The sequence below is a fragment of the Pantherophis guttatus genome, chromosome 2 (assembly GCF_059756535.1).
Source record: "Pantherophis guttatus breed Tessera chromosome 2, ASM5975653v1, whole genome shotgun sequence".
Taxonomy (NCBI): domain Eukaryota; kingdom Metazoa; phylum Chordata; class Lepidosauria; order Squamata; family Colubridae; genus Pantherophis; species Pantherophis guttatus.
Window position 1 is genome coordinate 85,840,605 of NC_142064.1, and position 22,131 is coordinate 85,862,735.

General features: G+C 39.7%; 3 protein-coding genes across 8 annotated transcripts; 1 reads left to right on the forward strand and 2 right to left on the reverse strand.

Moving 5' to 3' along the window:
* Positions 1 to 1,213: 1,213 nt before the first annotated feature.
* Positions 1,214 to 7,255, reverse strand: TOPORS (TOP1 binding arginine/serine rich protein, E3 ubiquitin ligase). Its single transcript, XM_034410560.3, has 2 exons — positions 5,667 to 7,255; positions 1,214 to 3,945 (listed from the first exon to the last, which is right to left on the reverse strand). The coding sequence occupies exons 1-2, from the start codon at positions 5,952 to 5,954 to the stop codon at positions 1,414 to 1,416; spliced, it is 2,820 nt and encodes a 939-aa protein (XP_034266451.2). The 5' UTR covers positions 5,955 to 7,255; the 3' UTR covers positions 1,214 to 1,413.
* TZMP1 (transition zone microprotein 1) lies at positions 7,202 to 13,774 on the forward strand. 4 transcript variants are annotated; one of them, XM_087886334.1, is made up of 4 exons: positions 7,202 to 7,270; positions 8,305 to 9,441; positions 10,953 to 11,225; positions 12,375 to 13,774. In XM_087886334.1, exons 1-2 carry the CDS (start codon positions 7,226 to 7,228, stop codon positions 8,413 to 8,415), a joined length of 156 nt encoding a protein of 51 aa, XP_087742460.1. In that variant the 5' UTR covers positions 7,202 to 7,225; the 3' UTR covers positions 8,416 to 9,441; positions 10,953 to 11,225; positions 12,375 to 13,774. The 4 variants fall into 4 exon arrangements, with proteins under 4 accessions (XP_087742460.1, XP_087742458.1, XP_034266452.2 ...); XM_087886332.1 differs by having other exon boundaries at positions 8,305 to 9,119; XM_034410561.3 differs by having other exon boundaries at positions 8,305 to 9,119; positions 10,953 to 13,774.
* A 1,811-nt stretch (positions 13,775 to 15,585) lies between these two features.
* On the reverse strand, positions 15,586 to 18,672 carry LOC148115175 (transition zone microprotein 1-like). Of its 3 annotated transcripts, none has more exons than XM_087886336.1 (2): positions 18,570 to 18,672; positions 15,586 to 16,120 (listed from the first exon to the last, which is right to left on the reverse strand). In XM_087886336.1, the coding sequence occupies exons 1-2, from the start codon at positions 18,612 to 18,614 to the stop codon at positions 16,010 to 16,012; spliced, it is 156 nt and encodes a 51-aa protein (XP_087742462.1). In that variant the 5' UTR covers positions 18,615 to 18,672; the 3' UTR covers positions 15,586 to 16,009. The 3 variants fall into 3 exon arrangements, 1 of the variants encoding a protein (XP_087742462.1); XR_015732293.1 differs by lacking the exon at positions 18,570 to 18,672 and adding an exon at positions 16,702 to 16,782 and having other exon boundaries at positions 16,038 to 16,120; XR_015732294.1 differs by lacking the exon at positions 15,586 to 16,120 and adding an exon at positions 16,702 to 16,781 and having other exon boundaries at positions 18,570 to 18,645.
* Between the last annotated feature and the right edge of the window lie 3,459 nt (positions 18,673 to 22,131).

Consider the following 22,131-nt stretch of genomic DNA (forward strand, 5'->3'; position numbering starts at 1 on the left):
CTCCTCCTCTGACTTTCTGTTGACTCAGTCAGTCCCAATATTGCAGAATATACAGCCTCATGCTACATAACTAAGCTCCATTTCATGCTGAATAAACTAAATTATTAATGTATCATAAATAGAAAACCATATTTAGATAAGATTTTTACTCCAAAAACATTTATTAAAATAAATTTAATAAAAATAAAAAAAAAATCCTATTTAAAATTTAAAAATCCTATTTAAAATTAAAAAAAAAAAAACATCAATTTTTATCCACCCTGGCCATAAAATGCCTTCTTCGGCCACTGCAAAGACACTATCTATGGGCCACCAGGTGGATCCAAACTTTGTGTTTGAAGTTTTACTAGGCCACAGGAACTCTCGTTTTCTGCGTTTTGCTGAGGCTGTTGCTATTAACTGTTTAAAACCTCCTTTATGTGTGCAGAAGCAGCTTTATATCAATCTGCGCCTCCTGTGGCTTGTCATTGGTTGCTTTTTTGCATACGTTATAGGCTTAATTAATGCTCTTTTTAGATCTTATATTTGAGGCTGATTTTCAACCATGTTATTGTAATGTAGATACTGATGAGTCAATACGAAATGCTTGCATCTACCTCTGTTCGTCTTTTGACTGTATTGTTTAAATTATTAAAAGGGATTGTTTTAAATGATTAAATCGTCATTAAAGCCTTTGAAGACTGTCACATAAACTAAGGAACAAAAGTAACATACATGGGCATACTTTTTCCTTTCAAGAGGCCTCTAGCATTAAAAAAATGAATCCCAATTTAATCTACTTGTTATAATTTAGGAGGAATAAATCTTACAAAGTTTTTAATTGGGCAACGCTAATCCAATAAAGGCCAACCATGTCCTTCTGATGTCAATACTTTTATCTGGATAAATTGTAATGTATCACATCTTAACCCAAATCAAAAATATTAGCCTATTGATAATTATTTGCTCATACATTACTTTTAACAGATCAGTCATGGGTTTAGCTTTTAAACTAAAATAAGCATATAACAAAAACTGAACCAAATCTGATTAAGGCAAGCTTTTTTAAAAATATATATATATTGGGAATATTTTTATCATACCAGATTGATCTACATTGCCACTTTTAATGAATAGAAAATAAGCCCATACTTCTCTAGCATTGGAAATGTTACCTAGTCAGATAATGAAACAAGCCAAAAACCAAACTCAGAAAGCACAAAGGACTCCAAGGTCACATTTTATTTTATCTATTTATTTATTTAATAAAATTTATTTCATAAAACAAATTATTTTCTCTTTAAGTTAAAAACAATAGCAAACAAGTTATTAAAAACATTAAAAATGAAAAAAAAATCTATGTCTACCTCTACACCTAAGGCTTAACCTATCTAAGAGGAAAAAATCTATTTTTTAAAAAAAAGTTTTAAAAAATTACACATCTTGCTCTGGTGAATGTAGCTGGCAATGTGAATTGCCATTTATCATTTGTGCCAGACGTAAAAACAAAGATGATCTCTTAGTTGGCAACTGGTTGAAAATTTTAGATTCTGTAATAACATTCTCTCTATCACTATCACTGTCAATAGTAATCACAACAGAAGATAATGCAGATGAATTGGTAAGATTGGTAGACTTAATTCTTTTTGGTTTCTTTTTGTCATATTTTGATGTACACACACCTTCATAAATGATTTCCACACTAGGGCTTCTTGACCGCTTCTTCTTCTTTTTGTGCTGAGTCTCTGTTCTAGGTTGTCTGTCTACAACACTGGTGGCTTTTGAACAAATGGTTTGATCCTTCGGTAAGGATTTCTTTAGAGCATTGCTTTCTCTTACAGAAGAGGTTTCCTCGCTACCTCTCTGGCTGCTCTCCAAGTGACGTGTTTTATATTTCCTTTTCCCACCCGGCTTTTCAGAACGTCCTCTATCATGATGCCTGGAAGTTCTTGATCTGCTGCTAGATCGGCTTCTTGATCTGCTGCTAGATCGACTTCTTGATCGGCTGCTAAATCGACTTCTTGACCGGTTTCTCGATCTATGTCTTTCATAACTTCTGACTGCATTTGGATTGTATAAAGCATATTTTTTGCTTTTTGAATAATCGTCTCTCAAATAATAATCCATGTCTTTAATCCTGGAAGTTCCACTATAGTCTCTGTTTTGAGATCGTGACCAACTTAAATCTCTCAGTTCAGTGCTTTCACTACTTGGAGAAAGAGATCGGGACGTACTCTTTTCTCGGGTTGATCTCCTTTTATTCTTTTTGTGCTTATGTCTACTGCCGTCTTTTTTCTTTTTTCTTTTTTCCCTACTGCGATGCTTCCTCTTCCTTTTCGAACTGTGATGCTCTCTGTCAGAATGCTGCACATGCGATTCAGGTTTCCTTCTTTTTGATGAATTGTATCCATAACAGGCTTCCTTTGAAGAAAAGCTTTGCAACGAAGAGGCTCCTCTGAATTTAATCTCATCTTTTTCGCTCTTCGATTTTCTTTTTTCATTGGAGAGATATTCATTAATCTTATTAGCAATACCATCTCTGGATCCAGTAGACGAGGGCGAAGCAGATCTACTAACATCTGTCAGGTTAAAGTTGCAGAATTGGATAGGCTGCACTTTATCTGTATCTTCCTTTTTCCCATCATCAGCTGAAACTTCAGAGTCTGAGGACAGCTGAACAAGCTCGGGGGTTCTCTCAGCTAATGGTTTGACATAGTCCACAATTACACAGTTGTCCGATGAATCACAACTGTCACCGTTCACCTCTATATTTTCTTGTGACATCTGCAATCCTGTTCTATTTCCAGCAGGCTCTTCATCAGAGCTCTCTGAAGTGTTTAACGCAGTTGATGAAGAAATATGCACTTGTTCTGTGTTAGAATAGGAGGGACCGGGTGTTTCGTCATCCCAGGGTGCCTGGCCTATATCAGTTCTGAAAACATTGCAATCGGGTGCCTGTGTTTCTGTCTCATCGGGTGATATTGTAATAACTGAAGATTCCGATGCACTTCCTTCTTCTCTTGATGGAGCCGGACAATCGTAGTTCGCGTGTTCATCATACGCTTCGATATTAAATGGACATCTGGCAAAATTTATAAATTCGTGTAAGAAATGCTCTGTGCTTTGCAGTAAGAAAGGCTGTAGTTCATTGGCAAATGCCTGGCTTTCCAGGTCAAACTTATTCAAATTGCTCATTATTACACGCTGAACTATATTAATGAGCGATCCATGAATTCCAAACAGGACTGTAAGTTCACGTTTTAGCCATGGTACCAGCCTATGAAGGCAGGCAGGATTCCTGCGGAAAAATTCAGCCGATATGTCCCTATAACGCCCTCCATCTTCAATGCTTCTCACACGTGTGCCAGAACGATACAGAGCTTTTCGAAAGCTAATCATCTCTTGCTCTTGAATGTGCCGCATAAATCTACCTTCCAAACTAGCTTGTCGCCTTGATGCAAGCCGTCTGATCATCTGATGCATTTCTGCATCTCTCTGCCTTGTTGTCTGAGTTGATAACCCTTCAAACAAGATCCCACAATTTGGGGAAGACATTGTCCTTCGAGAAGAGGAAGACCTCTGGGAATTAACATTTGCAGGATGTTCTCCTGTTAACGTAGTTCGGTAACGGAATCGCCTCCCATTAGGATTAGCAAAAGATTCCATTTCTGAAGGCCTCACAGAATGCACCTTGTAGTCATCTGCAGATCTCATGCTGTGCACGATGGAATGAAAGGGCTGTTTACAGAGTGGGCATTCTGCTTTGTTTTTGGACCACTCCAACACACACCGGAAGCAAAATCTGTGCCAGCAACGATCCAAGTAGGCCACATTTTCAAACATGTCCAGGCAGATTGGGCACTTAGAATCTGGAGATATTTCCTCTGGCATTGTCTGATGCAGCCTGTTGATGCCAGATAGGACTGAATTATCCTTTGGGAAAAAATCTGCCAGGGGTATCAAGCCCTGAAAATGGAAAAGAAATGCAATAATCAATGTAAGCTTGACATGAGTTATGTATTTGTATTGAAAACTACAATATAAAAATATCACCAATTTATCAGATTAAATTTGTTTCCTAAAAGGCTAAATTATTTTATTCCTCATTCCGACATATATTCTCCACTCCTAGATTAGATGGGCCCACACTGTTGTTGTTTAGAAGAGGCACGACAACCTTTTGTTAACCTTGGATAACAAAAGTGAGATTCCTTGCTACCCTGTGCCTGGATTGTTTTATCTTTACTTTCCATGTTTTACTAACGTTACTGAAATTTGTGTGAGTCATGTGAGCTCCCCAAAGTCTTTGAGATATGGGTAGCATACAAGTTCAATAACCATTTATCAGTTTGTTTATTTATTTATTATTTGTATTTCTATGCCGCCCACTCTCCAAGGACTCTGGGCGGCTTACAACAAAGACAACATGAACAACATATTGCCCCCAACAATCTGGGTCCTCATTTTACCCACCTCGGAAGGATGGAAGGCTGAGTCAACCTTGAGCCGGAGATTTGATCTGCTGATCTGCTGAACTAGCAATCAGCTGAAGTAGCTGCAGTACTACACTCTAACCACTGCGCCACCTAGATTCTAGTTGTTGTTTCTAACTCATTAATGATTGTAACTATGATATACGACCTATGACCTATTAGTTGCTGTTTATATTGCGAGTTTTGCACTGGACACAAATTCCTTGTGTCTCCACAAGTGTGTCCACACTTGGCCGATAAAGAATTCCATTCTGATCTATTCTATTTTCATCAGCAATGAGAAATCTGGGAAAGGATATGGCTGTCTGCATTAAAACTCTCAAAAAGCAGATATGGTATAAAATACTAACGGAGTTTCCCAAATCCTCGGAGTCAGAAGAAGATTGATTTGCATCTCCCATCACGATGAGATGCCTATAAGAGCCAAAGGCTGGGCAATCTTTAAGGCAGCAACATCTCTAAATCAGAAGAACAGTCACTTGCGTCTCCCTTCACTATGAAATGCCTATAGGAGCCAAAGGCTGGGCAATCTTCAAGGCGATGGTGCCTCTAAGTCAGAAGAAGAGCCACTTGTGTGTCCTTTCAATATGAAATGCCTATAAGAGCCAAAGGCTGGGCAATCTTCAAGGCAATGGTGCCTCTAAGTCAGAAGAACAGTCACTTGTGTCTCCCTTCACTATGAGATGCCTATAAGAGCCAAAGGCTGGGCAATCTTCAAGGCAACAATGTCTGTAAGTCAGAAGAACAGTCACTTTCGTCTCCCTTCACTATGAGATGCCTCTAAGAGTCAAAGGCTGGGCAAAGAGCTGAAGCCTGGCAATCCTCAAAGCAATGGTGCTTCCGAGATTATCCAAACCGCCGCTTCCTCGCCAGGACGAAGAGGAATTGAAGATCGGGACAAGCGGAGCTGCTATTTAAGCATCCCGGGAGCCAATCAGCGGCCACAAAGGGACCCCGAGTTCGATTTGCCATGACCTAGGGAAACGGGGGGGGGGCGGGGGAGAGATCCGAACGTTCCGTTGGCTGAGACCGTTAAAACGAGTCTCGGGGCATGAAGACCCTCAGCCAGGAGCAGAAACGGACGACCTCGCTCGGCTCTCCCCCCCACGCCCTCCTCAGGAAAACTAATGGGGAAAAGTGTCCGGAAGATCCAGAGTTTTGCCGGCCGCCCTCCTCCCAAAAGAAGCCACTTACCGGTTTGGACCGTTGGTGCCAGCGGCGACGGCCATTGGCGCCGGCGGCTCGGCTCCGTCGCTCTCGGGGGTCACACATGGACGGCGGCACAACCGAAAGACAGTTGATGAGAAGGCTGCTGCTGCTGCCGCCGCTGCGGCTGCCGCTGCTTCGAGTTGCTTCCCCGTCCTTTCCAAACCGGATGCACAATCCAAGTGGCAGGCAGGGGGAGGAGTCACTTTCCGGGTTAGAAGGGGAAAAGGGGGAGGGGACTAATTTAAAAATAAAAAATAAAAAAAACCTTGGCATGCTTGAGCTTCACTTTCTTTATTTACATGTTTGTTTCAACAGCAGCCCAAAGATGCCGCGCTTTCTTTCCTTTGCTAGTTAAAACGAAAACGGTTAAATCCATGCTTTCTTGGCGAGGCTAAAAGCTTGTAGGGCTCCATGACTTCAACTCCCATTAAGCCTCAGCGACCAGGACGGTGCGGCCTCAAAGAATCTCGGGAGTTAATAGTTCAAAAGTTTATTGCTGTTGTAAATGTGTAAAGGGGAGTCGGCAGGTCCACGTTCCTCGCACTCGAAAGAGGGGAAAAGCCACGTTCCCAATCTTTTTTCCCCTCCCATAATTATCAATTTATCAGTCAGAAAGGACACCAAAGGAAAAAGCCAGGCTCTTGACTGCACTTATTCATGACCGTACTTATTCATGAGGAAAAACTCGGTCAGAATTGGAACTCAATACAGAAGTTGTCCTCTTCCCTTCCTATTTATTTAGTATTATGTTATGTTATCCGATTCCCAGCAATTTTGGGCGGTTTACAAAATCTTAAAAACACATCCAAACAAGAAAACAACATAAATGAAAGCAAACAAAAAAGAAGCAAAGATGGGAACGATAACTAACCCGGGGGGTGTGGGGGACAAAGAAAAAGAAGAGGGCTTCAATCATACTTGCCAAATGCATAGGCAAGGTTCTTCTCTCTGGGGAAACTTGGAAATTGTTGATTTCTATTTCTCTAAGGGAGTTTTTGTCCGTAGAAGCGGGGTGGGGGGAGACCCGCACTGGCAATTACCAAGATTTATTTGGAAGAGGCTGCTCTCCCCCCCCCCCGATTAATCTCAGATTATCAAACATTTCCACAGATTTCCACCTCTGCAATGAGTTTGGATATAGGATGGTAGCCAGGGGCGATCCTACACACCTATTCGAAAGTAAATTGCAGAGGATCCGGCTACCTTAAAATCCTTGATGTTCTTGGCAAGAAAGGGGAAGGGGATAAATCGGGAGGTGGGGGGCGGGGACGGAATCAAAACAAGGAAGAGCGACATATTTTTTGCCCTAGACCGACGGCGGACATCTGTCCCTGCAGTTCGGAAGAATCGAAGAGACCATCAAATTTCAGGAGATACCTGAGAATCTCCCTTCCCGGAAGGGAGGGGGGAGGGGGGAGGAGGAGGAGGGGGGGTTGGCTCCCTTAATAAAAATGGCTCTCCCGCCTTCCCTTTCCTGCCGCCGCTCAGCGAACATCACTTCCTGAGTGAGGCGAGGGGTGGACCGCGAATGGGAGAAGCTGGGAATGGCGACGGTAAACTGCCGAACTCTGGAATGGCTCTACTCGCTGGTAAGGTGGTGCTGCTTTCTTTGCCTCCTTCCCTTCCCACTCCGTCTCTCTCTCCCCCCCCCCCCGGTCATTTCTTTTGTTTGTTGTTTGAGGGAGCGGGACGCGGCCTCTCCCTATAAAGAAATCCCTGGAAGCCGATTGACGGGCTCAATCCCGCTGTTCAAAACCAAGGAGCCGTGAGGGATCGTCCCCATACATTTGGGGGGGTGGGGGTGTCTGCCCCGTTACTAACTGTCACGGAAGAACGGGCCTGGGACTCCCCTCACATGTTTGCCATTCCCTTGAAAGTCAGACCGCACCCACCCCAGCCCCCAATGCTGGCTGAAGCCAAGCTTCTGTCTCCAACGTCGCTTCTCTTTCTTTTAGTCTCCAGATTGTAGACACTTTTTAAATAAAGGAATTCACCCAATGCAAGAGACCCCTCAAATTTTAATAGCGTTATTTTTATTAGCATTTTTAAAGGTAATATTAGCACTTTTCACATGGCAGTCTAGGCCTCTTTTTTTTTTTAACCTTCAGAAAACACATTTTTCTCTTGTTAGCCAAGGCTTTTTTCTTTTTTCTTTTGGTAGGTGAGAACTTGCTTTTTCAGCAACTTCAGGAAGCCCTCCACTTACATCAGTTCATTTAGAGAAGTGATTAACATAAAACTTATTTTTGCACAGTAATCACTGTGGTTTTGGGGTGAAGATATTGGACTAGGATGGGGAGAGTCAAGTTCTGATTCATTCTTGGCAATGGAATTTCACTATATATCTTAAGGCCAACCTAACAGGGATGAAATAGAGACCCTCGTGGAAACTGTTGAACTTCTGTGGAAAAGGCAGAATGAATGTTTAATAAATAGTAGCACTACAGTACATAAGCATGGTCTTAGTAAGACACCCATCTCATATGACTCTCTTCAGCCCCTGGGTTCTTGTAGGTAAGCTGCAGATTTGATTTTGGTGGTGGGGATAAAACAAGTATAAAGAGAGGCTTGACATATCAAATGTAAATTCATATTAAGGTTATTTTGTTCTTTTCTTTCACAGATTCTTCTTGCTACTGTATTGCTTTCATGGGGCTATGTCATTTACGCAACACGAATAGCAGCCAAATGGCACTTAAAGGAGATGTATCCCACACAAACAGAGAATACTTAAGACACCTCCAGAGTGGAATACCACAGAAATATAAGCACATTCTATAACACCATAAATAATAATCTGCAAAAACTTGCATTCCAAACTAGAGTGGCTAAGCTGCAGCAATATTGGAGCTTCAGAAATACAGATTTACTGTGATACTTCACACTAATAACATATAATTGAGAAAAATTGGGAAAATATCCTTGAATATTTTATTTTTTAAAAAGAGAAATTTACTGTTCAGGCTGAAGCACAGTATTGCAGGCAGTTTACAAGCCCAGATTACAGAATGCAGCAATCTTCTGAATGAATAAATTAATCAATATTCCAGAGCTGATATGGAAAGTCAGCCTTATGAAAGATGTAGATTAAGAAAATGATCCAGAAGCCAGTTTGGCAGCAGATCAAGAAGTTGATCTAACAGTAGATCAGGAATTTCCAGGTGTCCTAATAGAGGACATTCTGCAATGATATATGGGAAAAGGAAATATAAAATGTAATTACTAGGAGAGGACCCACAGAAATAACAAAGAAATCTCTTCTACAAGAGAAAGCAATGCTCTAAAGAAATCCTTACCAAAGCATTAGGCCATTTGTGGAAAAGCCGCTAGCAATGCAGACGGGCAATCTCCAGTGGAGACTCAAGAAGGAAAAAAGAAAAAAACAAGCCCAAGTATTGAAAGTATTTATGAAGTTTGGAAAGTCACTGATCCAAGAAGGTATGACAAAAAGAAATAAAAAAGAATGAAGTCTCATAAAAATCCTACCAATTCCTCTCCATCATCTTCTGTTAAGAAAAGGCCTTGGTTTTTATACCGTGTTTCCCCAAAAATAAGACCCGATCTTAAATATTTTTTTTTTGCTCCAAAAGACTCATTAGGGTTTATTTTTGGGGAAACACAATATCAGGGTGATCAGCCCAGCTGGGTGCCCCACCCCTAATGCATCAGAAGAAGCGGTAAGTGTGCAGGAGCCGACTGGCAGCAGCCGCATCCTGCTGGCCCCATGATGCATTCGGGCTGCACAGCCTACACAGCGCAGGTGAGTTGATTACCTGTCTAAGCAGCAAACAGAGGCAGAGGTATGGGGAGACGGCAGGTAATCCTGATGGGCCGCAGGCAAGCCAAGTGACACAAAGATGAGCCTCCCACAGCCACCCGCCCACTTAGCCCCACCATCTCTGGCTTTTCAGCAGGCCACATAGTACATCGCAATCGCCTGTCTCCCCTGTGCCTCTGTTGCCAGTGCTGGTGCGTGAAGATGAGCCACCCAGCTGCTCCAGCTACCGACTTTGCTTTCCCACTGCCTGCACAGCACGTCTGGATCACCTGCCTTTCCCCCTGGCTCTGCCTCCGCCTGCTGCTTGAGCAGGAATAAATTCACCTGCGCTATGCAGGCTGTGAGAGCTAAATGGTAAGCTCAGAGAACAAATCACTACCAAAAAACCCAGAGTGAATTTTGCTTAAAAGTGTTGTATAACAATATTTTATTTTATATGTGGTTTGAATTAAATTTGTTAATAGAAGGTTCCAAAAATATAATTACTTGTTTAATTTGGCACCAGTTCCGCAGCAAAATTCAAAGTTTTAAATTAAAATAAAACCAACAAAGCACTTAATATCAACCATGTACAGATGTTTCTCCAATGACCTGGGTCTTTCCTTGAAAACTGAAATAGAACCTTAGTGTGATGAGCTTCAACTTTGCAAACATCCGTTTGCCTGTTGGCAGGACCTTCAGTTAACTTCCATCTCTTTTTGACCAGTACTACTCTTCCCATTTGACTACCAGTTGATTGGTATACTGCCATTTGACTACCAGTAATATAGTAAACACCTGTGTAACTTGGGAAATGTGGTGTTCTTTCACTGTTAAGAATCAGTGTTATTCACTCTCGTGCTGATAGGCACAAATAAGAAACTGATACAGGTATTTTCCATAAGCCTAATAAAGAATGAGTTCCTCCTATTTGCTGGCCAGGTAGTCTTCTGATTTCTGGTGCACATGCGCATGCGACGATAAGATGGCTGACACATGCTCACGCTGGAAAATGGAAGACCAGCTCTTCCAGTTTTCGGCACTGCCGCGCACACAAAGACCAACTGATCATCGCATGCGCATGTGCGCCCGAAACCCAGGAGAGGAACGGGCAATGCTGCGCATGCTAGGCAACATGGCTCCACATGCCACTTCAGATGGGCGTGCCATAGGTTCACCATCACGGCTTTAGGATGTTTTCTGTAGTACTCATTTCTGAATTCTGAATATTTAGCTCATCACAAGTCTACCAGAGGTCTACCTCAGGTTTGAGGTAGACATTTACTCTTATGACCTGTAATATTTTTTATTTTTATGGCAATACAAAGGTATTGTGACTAACACTGTTTGCCCTACACCAATTTGTCATATACCAAGGTTTTCTAAGTTAAAAATATATCTTGCATAATTTATGTATAAATAATACATCTTCCTCTGGAAAAAAAAGCCATGGAGGTGCTTAGTACATGTTTTCTTTAAAATATTTGCATATTGTAACTTTTTTCATTTATCAGGAAGACAGGCTGGAGGAAAAAGAAGCACCACCACAAGCTACTGGAGGAGAAATACTAATCTGTGAGGACTGAGAGACTCCAGGACCTGGAGACTAAAAACTTGTTTCCTATATAAATGAACGTATAATTCAGCACAGTGGCTTGCATTGGAGGTTAGCAAGCCTTCATTTGAGACCCGAGTGCTGCTGTGGGATGGGGTGAACTTCCATCCTTCACTCCAGCTTCTGCTGGGGACATGAAAGGAACCCTCAACTAGGCGTCCCCAGGTCAACGGTAAAGTCAGTAGCTAATCTTTTCAATTCAGAAGTGCCTTCAACAACTGGGATGGGATTCAAAATGGACAATAAGAGACTTAATGATTTTGGGCTAATGTGGGGTTATCGGGAAGGCATTGCTAGCTGGGATGGTCTCTAATGCAGTCACTAATCATGTATAAATACTGAATCCAACAACAAAGTACTTTATTTTGGTTATTGATAGGTCTTAGAAAACATACAACTTAGAAACATTAAAAGAGAAAACAAAATGGAATGCATAGTCAAAGAAGTTAAAGTTTCTTCATTTAGGTAAACCACTTTGAATCCTGAGGCTACTCACACTAAAGCTTCAGTGAGGAGACCATCATAAATATATCCAGAACTATGAATGAATGATGTCTGTATGTTTTATTTTTCTTTCTTTTTTTGTTTGTTTGTTTTAAAATAAATGATTTGGGGGGAAAAAAATATCCAGAACTATGAGGCTGATTTTAACTTTGTTATTGTAATATAGGTACTGATGAGTCAATACGAAATGCTTGCATCTACTTGTGTTTGTCTTTTGGCTGTATTGTTTAAATTATTAAAAGGGACTAATTGTTTTTAAATATCCAGAACTAATAAATAGGATTAATGGTTACTGTTATTACTAAGCTTGGAGAAAAATTAATTTAATTCTAATTTAATTAAGTCTAGTAAGGTTGTCCGGTTGACTCTTGATGGCTGTTAAGCAAAATTTGATGACACTGAAAGAGTGCATCAACTAAAATATTGGATTAAAAAGCCATTTTAATCTGAGTATTATACCAGAGGTAGCAAAGAAACTTAGTCTACAAGAGAAAGCCTAAAGCTTCTGAAGAAATCTTTACCAAAGCCCCAGGCCATCTGTGGAAAGGTAGCTAACATTGCAGACAGAAGCTGAGACTCAAGAAGAAAAAATGGTCAAGAAGCCCAAGCGTTGAAATTGTTTATGAAGGAACGATCCCTAATACAAGGTGTGATAAAAAGAAACACATCTGAATCACAGCTCTGCATCACCATCCTCTGTTGGACCTATAGATGGAAGTGCCAGTAGTGGGGGGGTTATAGAGATGTCAATTACAACTTTTCTTATTCCAAAGTAAGGATGAGTTTATCAACTTTGCTGTATGTCCTTTTACTATAGATGCATATGATGAGCATGCAAATTACGATTGTCCAGCTCCAGCAGGTAAAGGAGGAAGCAACTGAGTCTTCTATTGTTACCGTATCTCCTGATGAAACTGAAACCCAAGTACCTGAACGTAATGCTTTCAGAAGTGACACAGGCCAGGCACCCTGGGATGATGAAACACCAGGCCCATTTTATGCCAATTTAGAGCAAATGCATGCTTCTCCATCAACTTGAGACACCTCTGGAAGCGCTGATGAAGAGCCTTCTGCAAACATAACTGGGTTGCAGATGTCACAACCAGCAAATGTAGAAGTGAATGGTGACAGCTGTGATTCTTTTGACAATTGTGTTGTTGAGTATGTCAAACCCTTACGAGGTAAAGACTCATTGACGAGGACAGCCATGCATCTGGATCCTGATGGCTGGCAACTCTGTGGTAGGTCCAAGAAAAGGGGGTGAATCGCATCAAAGAGGATAGGAGATACATGGGTGTTGCCCCTGAAGATGCACTGGATCGAGCCAAATGGAGAAGACCCTGCCATAACTCGGGAATAGCACTAGAAGAAAGAGCAGCCTATCCAACTGTGCAGCTTTAGTGCCACGGATGCTAGTAGATCTGCATCACCATCTTCTGCAGGTTCCAGAGATGGTGCTGCTAACCATAAGAATAATAAATGTCTCTCCTTAGTGGGAAAAGAAGATCCAAGAAGAATGAAAAAGAAGAGACTAAATTAAGAGGAGCGCCTTAAATTACTATATATTCTTTGTTAAATATTCTTAGAAACCTTATTTTTCCTCTTTGTTACAAGTTTTTGCTTTGTAGTTTAATCAATATTTAGATGTCATTATACATCTTTTTTACATTATATAGCTTTATATGAAAAGACCTTGATTTTTAATTTTTAATTAAAAATGCAATGAGAAAACCAAAAACAAGAACCAGAACTTTGTATCTCTCGACTCCTGAAGCGGTAAAAGAGGAAGTTAGGAAGAATGTTTTTATAATAATTACTTGTTTACTATTGTTTTGATCTTTGTTATAATGCATAAAGAATAACTTGTTTTATGAAATAAATTTTAATAAATTAAATTAAAATGTTGTAAAATTGAGTCTGATTCATTTTACGACATTTTTGACTTACGACCCTAATGGACAGGTTCCAATAGGGTTATACCTCAAGGACTGAAGTTAAGTATTACTAAAGTCTTTATTTTTCCTCTTAGTTACAATTTTTTGCTTTGTATGTTAACCAATATTTAGGTATCTTTGTGCTATTGTTTACGTTATATAGCTGGATGAAAGGGCCTTAGTTTTTATAGTTTTTAATGTTTTAATAGTTGTTTACTATTGTTTCTAACTTTGTTGTAAGGCATAAGGAATAACTCATTTAATGAAATTAATTAAAATGTGACCTTGGAGTCCTTGGTGTTTTCTTAGTTTGGTTATTTGCTTGTTTCATTATCTGACTAGATAACGTCTTCAGTTTTAGAAAGGTATGGGCTTTGTTCTCTATTTATATAGTCTATTCATTAAATGATAAAAGTGTAGATCAATCCCATATCATATAACATTCCCCAAAGATTAAAAAAAAATTGCCCTGATCAGACTTGGTTTAGGTTTTGTTATATGCTTATTTCAGTTTAAAAGCTAAACCTAGAACTGGTTTGCTAAAAGTAATGTATGCCCAAATTATCAGTAGGCTAATATTTCTCATTTGGGTTAAGATGTTATACATTACCATTTATCCAGATAAAAGAATTGATATCACAAGGGCATGGTTGGCCTTTACTAGATTAGTGTACTATGTAGGTCCCCCAACTAAAAACTTCATATGACTATTCTTACTAAGTCATGAACTGCCATTCATTTCTTTTAATGCTAGAGACATTAAAATCAAATTAAGGTCTCCGACAGCCTTATGACTAAATATCTGGTTTTCTAAGAACACATCAGTAGAATGAGACTAGCCTCAGTTTATCAAATAATCATTGTCTGATATACTTCTGGGTCAGGTTACCTATAGTAAACTCTGATCACATGATAATTTACCCTCTTGTGCTTGTTAGTAAATAGCATTATTTTGGTATTGTCGTTATCATTAATCTGCAACAAGAGATTGTCACAGGAAGTAGCAAGAGCATATACCACTTCCTAAATCTACAGGTAGTTCTTGTTTGGCATCTGCCCTGTGCAGCAACTGTTCAGTTATGATAGCAATGAAAAAGTGCGACCAATCATCTCATTTACAACATTCACAGGTCTGTAAAACAAAGGAAAGCCAAAGTAAGAACTTAAGCACAATCACCATTTGAATTAGCAACCCCCCTCATTTAACAATTAAATTATCTGTCCCAATTGTGATTGCCAAATGAGGACAGGAGTTTTAGAATTATCCATCATCTGCATAAAACAGTCAAGATTTGTGAAAGATAGTGTAAATAAGCACCAAGTGTATTAATATAGAAATTGAACAATAATGGAGCCAGGATGCATCCTTGCCTAGTCCCTAAAATTTGGATTTCTTTTAAGCAGGTGCCCTTGGCTACTGCAGTGAACCCCAACATGTGTTCACATCATTTTGATATGAAGAGAAGTAGATGTGTAGATCATAATTTATGCCCACATTTTTTAAAATCAGGTCAAATGTGGATCAAGGATCAACTAATGCTGGTTATAAACCTAGATTAGTTTTGGAGTTTTCCTGCCCAGTAAAGGCTGATGGTAAAACAGAATGCCCTGGCCAAAAGTCAAATTGTTGCCTTGCCATACAGGTATTTTACATACAACTAACCGATTATACTTACAGATTAATTGGTCGTTAGTTTGGGGACAACTTTTTGGTGTTTTGCAGAGATTACTGACACTTCCATTGAACCTATTAGTACTCCTGATTTAGTAGTTGACCTTGAATTTTATAGAAGCTGCAGATGAAATTAGACAAGTAAATTCAAAATGTTAAAGATTGGCTATCAAACACTCAATTGGTGCACTCAAAAAACAATTCTTTTAATTGATATAATAAAGTGAAGCAAAAAAATAGACTAAAGTTACACTTTAGTTTGCATAAATTATTATTAAATTAAATTAAATATTCCTTTAAAAATGTCCCTAATTAGATAACCTTGGCTTTCAACAATACATTGTAGAGTGGATTTTTTAATGAAACATACCAGTATGATGAGGATTTTTCTTCAGAATAGCATCAAATAACTTGAACATAGATAGATATCCAGGCATTTATTTCTGTACCATTAAAAGCACTGTATAAGAGTGTAACTTTTAACTTGAAAACCAAACCAAACTTTCTTGCACAAAGTATCTAGTTATTTTTCCGTAATAATGACTCTGGGCTATCAGTAATCCTTGTAGACTTACTCTTCTGAAACATATTGAAATAAGCAGTAAAATGGAAAAAATGGAAAATTCTCTTTTTAAAAAACTATATTCAAAGATATTTTCTCAGTTACATGTTAATAGTACTGAGTATCAGATGTTCACAGCTTTTTTATCTTTATCTGTATTTCTGAAGCTTCAATTAGACTCCTGCAGTTCAGCCACTCCAGTTGAGTTCATGTTTTTGCAGACTATTATTTGTGGAGTTATAGAATGTCTTTGTATTTCTGTGGTATTCCACTCAGGAGATGTCTCAAATATTCTTGGCTTGTATGGGATACATCTCCTTCAATTGCCATTTGCCTGCTATTCGTGTTGCATAAATGACATAGCCCCATGAAAGCAATACAATAGTAAAAAGAATCTGTGAAAGAAAAGAACAAAATAACCTTAATATGAATTTACATTTGATATGTCAAGCCTCTCTTTATATTTGTTTCATCCCCACCACCAAAATCAAATCTGCAGCTTACCTACAAGAACCCAGAGGCTGAAGTGAGTCATATGAGTGTCTTACTAAGACCATGCTTATGTACTGTAGTGCTACTATTTATTAAACATTCATTCTGCCTTTTCCACAGGAGTTCAAGTTTCCATGAAGGTCTTTATTTTATCCCTGTTAGGTTGAGAGAGTATGGCTGGCCTTAAGATATATAGTGAAATTCCATTGCCGAGAATGAATCAGAACTTGACTCTCCCCATCCTAGTCCAATACCTTCACCCCAAAACCACAGTGATTACTGTGCAAAAATAAGTTTTATGTTAACCACTTCTCTTGAATGAATCATAGTTTGCTTTTTGCATTTAATTTGCTAAATTATAAAACATAGTTTACAGTACATAATGGTCTAATTTAAATCCCAGAAAGCCAGAATTGGTCCCAGTTTGGTCTAGTGGTTAAGGCACCAGTCTAGAAATTTAGGAGTCTAGGAGTTCTTGTCTTGCCTTAAGCATGGAGCGCAGCTGGATGATTTTAGGCCACTCATTTTTTTCTCAGCCCCATGAAGGAAGCCATGGCAAAGTACCTGTAAAATATTGCCAGAAAAAGAGCAGGCACTCCAGACAGTTGTCAAGAATCAAAGGCAGAAAAAAAAGCCAAAATGTAATGACATTGAGGGCTAAAATAATAGGTAAACATAGTTTAACAAAAAAGCCAAAAAGTACATGCCTATTTCAGATGTTTGGGGTAAGATTAGAACAAAGCTCACAAGTCTTTTCAACTTTGTTTCTCTCAGGAATTTATATTTTTTATAGTTTGAAAGGATGGACAGGCTTTTTAATGATTGCAACTGTTAGACAGCAGGGATTCAGAAAAATGTGTGGATTAAATTTCAAATCCTCCAGAGATTTACCGATAAACATAAAATGTGCTCACCCTTAAGAAAGAGACAGTGCTAGTGCTGTTTCAAGCAGGAAGCCAGCTGGGTGATCTTGGGCCAGTAATTCTCTCAGCCCTAGCAAGGAGAAACCAGCCAGCTATTTTTTGAAAACGTTGCCATGTAAACCACAGCAACTTCTCCAGGCAGTTGCCAGGCACGCAAATGGCTTGAAGAAACATTATTATAAAGGACTAAATCAAAGCCCGTATTTGTTTAAACTTAACTGAAGCCTAGTCTTTGATTTAAAGTTGGAGAGAAAGGGAGAAAGGCAAGAAGCCATGGTCTAAAGTAGATTAGTGATCTCTTCTGTACAATCTCAGCTTCTGATTTGTAGTTTGACACATCTGTAAACTCCTGATACAGCTCCCCTATAGATGTTCAGCTATTGAGATTGAAAAGGGGATGTGAAATGCCAGTATTATTATAATTGGAAACTTGGTCAAACGCCAAAGGCAGGGGGATGCCTAGGAGATATGGTTGTTTCCAGACAACCTAGAGACTTCCATGGGAAGTCTTGGTGTGGAGCTGATAAAAACCTGATCCCTGAATTTAAGACAGAGAAAAAGGCTTCTTTGTCCACCAGAAAATAGAGATCACCAAGTAATTCAAGGAAAGCAAAAAACATTTTTAAGCTGGGGGGGGGTTAGTGTCAAAGGCCATTTATAGGGTACAGAAATCAACGAAGCACACAGTTGTGTAATGCAATATGTCAGAAAGCAAGGGGTCAAACAAGAAAAGGCACCGAGACTTGAATAATAGAAAAAACTGATTCTATGTAACATTCCCCCAAGTGGCAAACTTATGGGTTACATTGCTGTTTTCTAACTAGGTTAGTATGTTTCTTAAAAGTTGCAAGTGTATTCAAGGAAACGCTAATAGTAAAGCCTAACCCTTGAGGCAACAGCAACCACACGGGGTCTCTCGCATTGGGTGAATTCGTTTAAAAAATGTCTGTTACTTAGAGTAGGGGTCTCCAGCCTTGGGCACTTTAAGACTTGTGGACTTCAACTCCCAGAATTCCTCAGCCAGCTTTGCTGGCTGAGGAATTCTGGGAATTGAAGTCCACAAGTCTTAGAGTGCCCAAGGTTGGAGATCCCTGATTTAGAGGCTTAAAAGAGAAGCTCCTAAATGCGAGGTTGGAGACAAAAGCTTAGCTTCAGCCAGCATGAGGGGAGTTGTTTTCACCTGAATGGCAAACGTGGGGGAGCGGGGTGTCCCAGGCCCCTTCCTCCGAGACAGAGAGTGCCCCCCCCCCATTTATGGGGCAGATCCCGTACCACTCCTTGCTTTTGAGCAGCGGGATTGAACCCGTAAATCGGCCTCCCGGGATTTCTTTGTAGGGGAGAGCCCGTGTCCCGCTCCCTCAAATAACAAAAAAGAAATTTGGGGGGTGGGGGGTGGGGAGAGGAGGCAAAGAAAGCAGCACCGCCTTACCAGCCAGTAGAGCCATTCCAGAGATCGGCGGTTTACCGTTGGCATGCCCAACTGCTCCCGCTCGCGCCCCGCCTTCGCTTCAGCTCAGGAAGCCCCCACCTCCCGGGAAGTGACGTTCGCGGAGCGGCAGGAAATGGAAGGGCGGGAGAGCCATTTTTGTTAAGGGAGCCAAATTTCCCCCTCCCCTTCGGGAAGGGAGATTCCTAGGTATCCCCTGAAATTAGACGGAGTTGAGGTAGAAAATAGGATAGGATAGGATAGGATAGGATAGGATGGGATGGGATGGGATGGGATGGGATATAGGAATAGAATGGAATGGAGTGGAATGGAATAGAATAAGGATAGGATAGGATAGGATAGGATAGGATAGGATATAGGAATGGAATAGAGTAGAATAGGAATAAGGATAGGATAGGATAGGATAGGATAGGATAGGATAGGATAGGATAGGATAGGATAGGATAGGATAGGATAGGATAGGAATAACGATAGGATAGGATAGGATATAGGAATAGAATGGAGTGGAATGTAATAGAATAGGATAGGATAGAATAGAATTAGGATAGGATAGGATAGGATATAGGAATGGAATAGAGTAGAATAGGAATAAGGATAGGATAGGATAGGATAGGATAGGATAGGATAGGATAGGATAGGAATAACGATAGGATAGGATAGGATATAGGAATAGAATGGAGTGGAATGGAATAGAATAGGATAGGATAGAATAGAATTAGGATAGGATAGGATATAGGAATGGAATAGAGTAGAATAGGAATAAGGATAGGATAGGATAGGATAGGATAGGATATAGGAATAGAATGGAATGGAATGGAGTGGAATGGAATAAGGATAGGATAGGATAGGATAGGATAGGATAGGATAGGATAGGATAGGATAGGATATAGGAGTGGAGTAGAATGGAATAGGATAGGATAGGATAGGATATAGGAATGGAATAGATTAGAATAGGAATTAGGATAGGATAGGAATAACGATAGGATAGGATAGGATATAGGAATAGAATGGAGTGGAATGGAATAGAATAGGATAGGATAGGATAGAATAAGGATAGGATAGGATATAGGAATGGAATAGAGTAGAATAGGAATTAGGATAGGATAGGATAGGATAGGATAGGATAGGATAGGATAGGATAGGATAGAATTTTTTATTGGCCAAGTGTAATTGGACAGACAAGGAATTTGTCTTCAGTGCATAAGCTCTCAATGTGCATACAAGCAATAAGTGATAAATCATGATCATAGTCATTGTAAAAAATACATTCATCATAAATCGTAAGATACAACACTTAGTGATAATCACTGCAGGGACAAATGTCCCCCGTCAGTCACCAGCAAAAATATGTCGCTTTTCCTTGTTTTGATTTCATCCTCCCGATTGAATCCCTGCCCTTCCCCATCTTGCCAAGAACATCAAGGTTTTAAGGTAGCTAGATCCTCTGCAATTTACTTTCGAATAGGTGTGTAGAATCGTCCCTGGCTACTATCCTATCCAAACACATTGCAGAGGTGGAAGTCTGTTGAAATCTTTGGTATTCCAGAAAATAGAGTTCAGCTTTTGGCTATCCCTTCACCGAAGTCAAAATTTTTATCTTATTTATTGATCACATTTTGAAAAGTAACATTTTTTCCCTGGCTTTTGGAGGGCTCCCACATAGGTCATAAGCATGACACTGCCTCCCAAGGCAGAACCCTAATAACCTGAGATAAATTGGGGTGGAAAGTTTGAGCCTCATCCAAATAAGCCCTGCCCATTGCCCTACTGGATTCCACCCCCCCAGCCCCTCCCAAAGCATCCAAGGACAAAAATTCCCTTAGGGAAACAAGGAATACAAAGCAGCACAAATACTCAATTTCCAAGTTTCATCAGAGAGAAATGTCTATGGAGATTCTCAGTCATCCAGGTCATGGTTGTCCCAAAGGACAACCTCTGAAGCTGAAGAAGCTTCTTGGATAAGAGGCAAAACATCTTCAAAGAAAAACCAGAAAGTCCAGTTGCCTCTTGAAAAAGCATCTTTGGGACATCAGAGAGAAGAATCTTGCCTTTGCATTTGGCAAGTATGATTGAAGCCCACATCTTTTCTCTGTTCCCCATCTGGTTAGCTACCATTCCCATCTTTTTTTGTTTCCCTTGTCTTCTTTTATGTTCTTTCTTTCTTTTAGGTGTGTTTTAACATTTTGTAAACTGCCTAAATTTGTTGGGAGTCAGATGGCATATAAATTGATTGATTGAATAAATGAATGAATGGGAAGGGAAAAGGGAAGAGGACAGCAGGAACTTCTGCATTGAATTAGTTTTGATCAAGTTTTTATTCATAATAAACACGTGTTATGATGGTGCATTAAAGAGCCCTTCTTTCTCTTTTGGTATCCGTACTGACTGATAAATTGATTTGTATTGGTAAGAAAAGATTGGGAACGTCGTTTTTATCCCTTTTGAGTGCAGGGAATGTGGACTTGCCAATTCACACACCCCCTCTACACATTACAGTAGCAATAAACCTTTGAACTATAATTCCCATTATGCTTTGGGGCCACCGTCCTGTGCAAATGTAGAGGTGAATGATGATAGCTGCAATTCTTTGGACAACTTGTTATTGTTGGCTACATCAAGCCATTAGCTGGGATAATTCTTGACCTTATTCAGTTGTCCTCAAGACTCTGAAGTTTCAGCTGATGATTGGAAAAATGTGCAGCATTCCGACAGAGACCACCATGACTTGAAAAGGAAACATCACAGCAGGGGAAAACAAAAAAAGAAGAGGCAGCAGTAGACATAAACACAAGGCCAGATTACAAAATGCACTTTTCTGAAAAAATAAATAATTTATATTCCTGAGCTGATGTGGAAAGTAGGCCTTCCAATGAATTTAATAATTTTTATTTTTAATCTAGAATTTAAATTTGTATATTTGCCCACTGGCATATGACTTGCGGGGGAGTGGGAGCTTAACAATGGTTAAAAACAATATTAAAACAAGAATAGAGACTGTTGTGCTGGGGAAAGGGGAATCACAAGAATAAGGACATTCACACTGAGTTTTGAGTTATCAACCAACTCATTTGTGCCAGATGTAAAAACAAAGACCATCGGTTAGTTGGCAACTAGCTGAAAGGTTTAGTTTCTGTGGTGCCATTCTCTCCATCATTATTTTTGTCAATTGTAATCACAACAGTAGATGAGAGGAATTGGTAAAATTTTTATCCAACTTAATTCTTTTTTTGGGTCTTTTTGTCACGCCTTGTTGTTATCAGTGACTTTCCCTTCATAAATTATCTCGATGCTTGGATTTCTCGACCATTTTTTTCTTATCTGGTTCAATCTCAGCTTGTGATTGCCTGTCTGCAAATGGCTTGGTGCTTTAGTAAAGATTTCTTTAGAATATTGACTTTCTCTTGTAGAAAAGGTTTCCTCTCTGATACAATACCCAGACCTTAATTGCTTTTTATCCCAATCATTTTTCAGCTGATGTACTCTTTCAATGTCAAATCTGCTTAACAGCCATCAAGAGTCAACAGGCCCTTACTAGACTTAATTA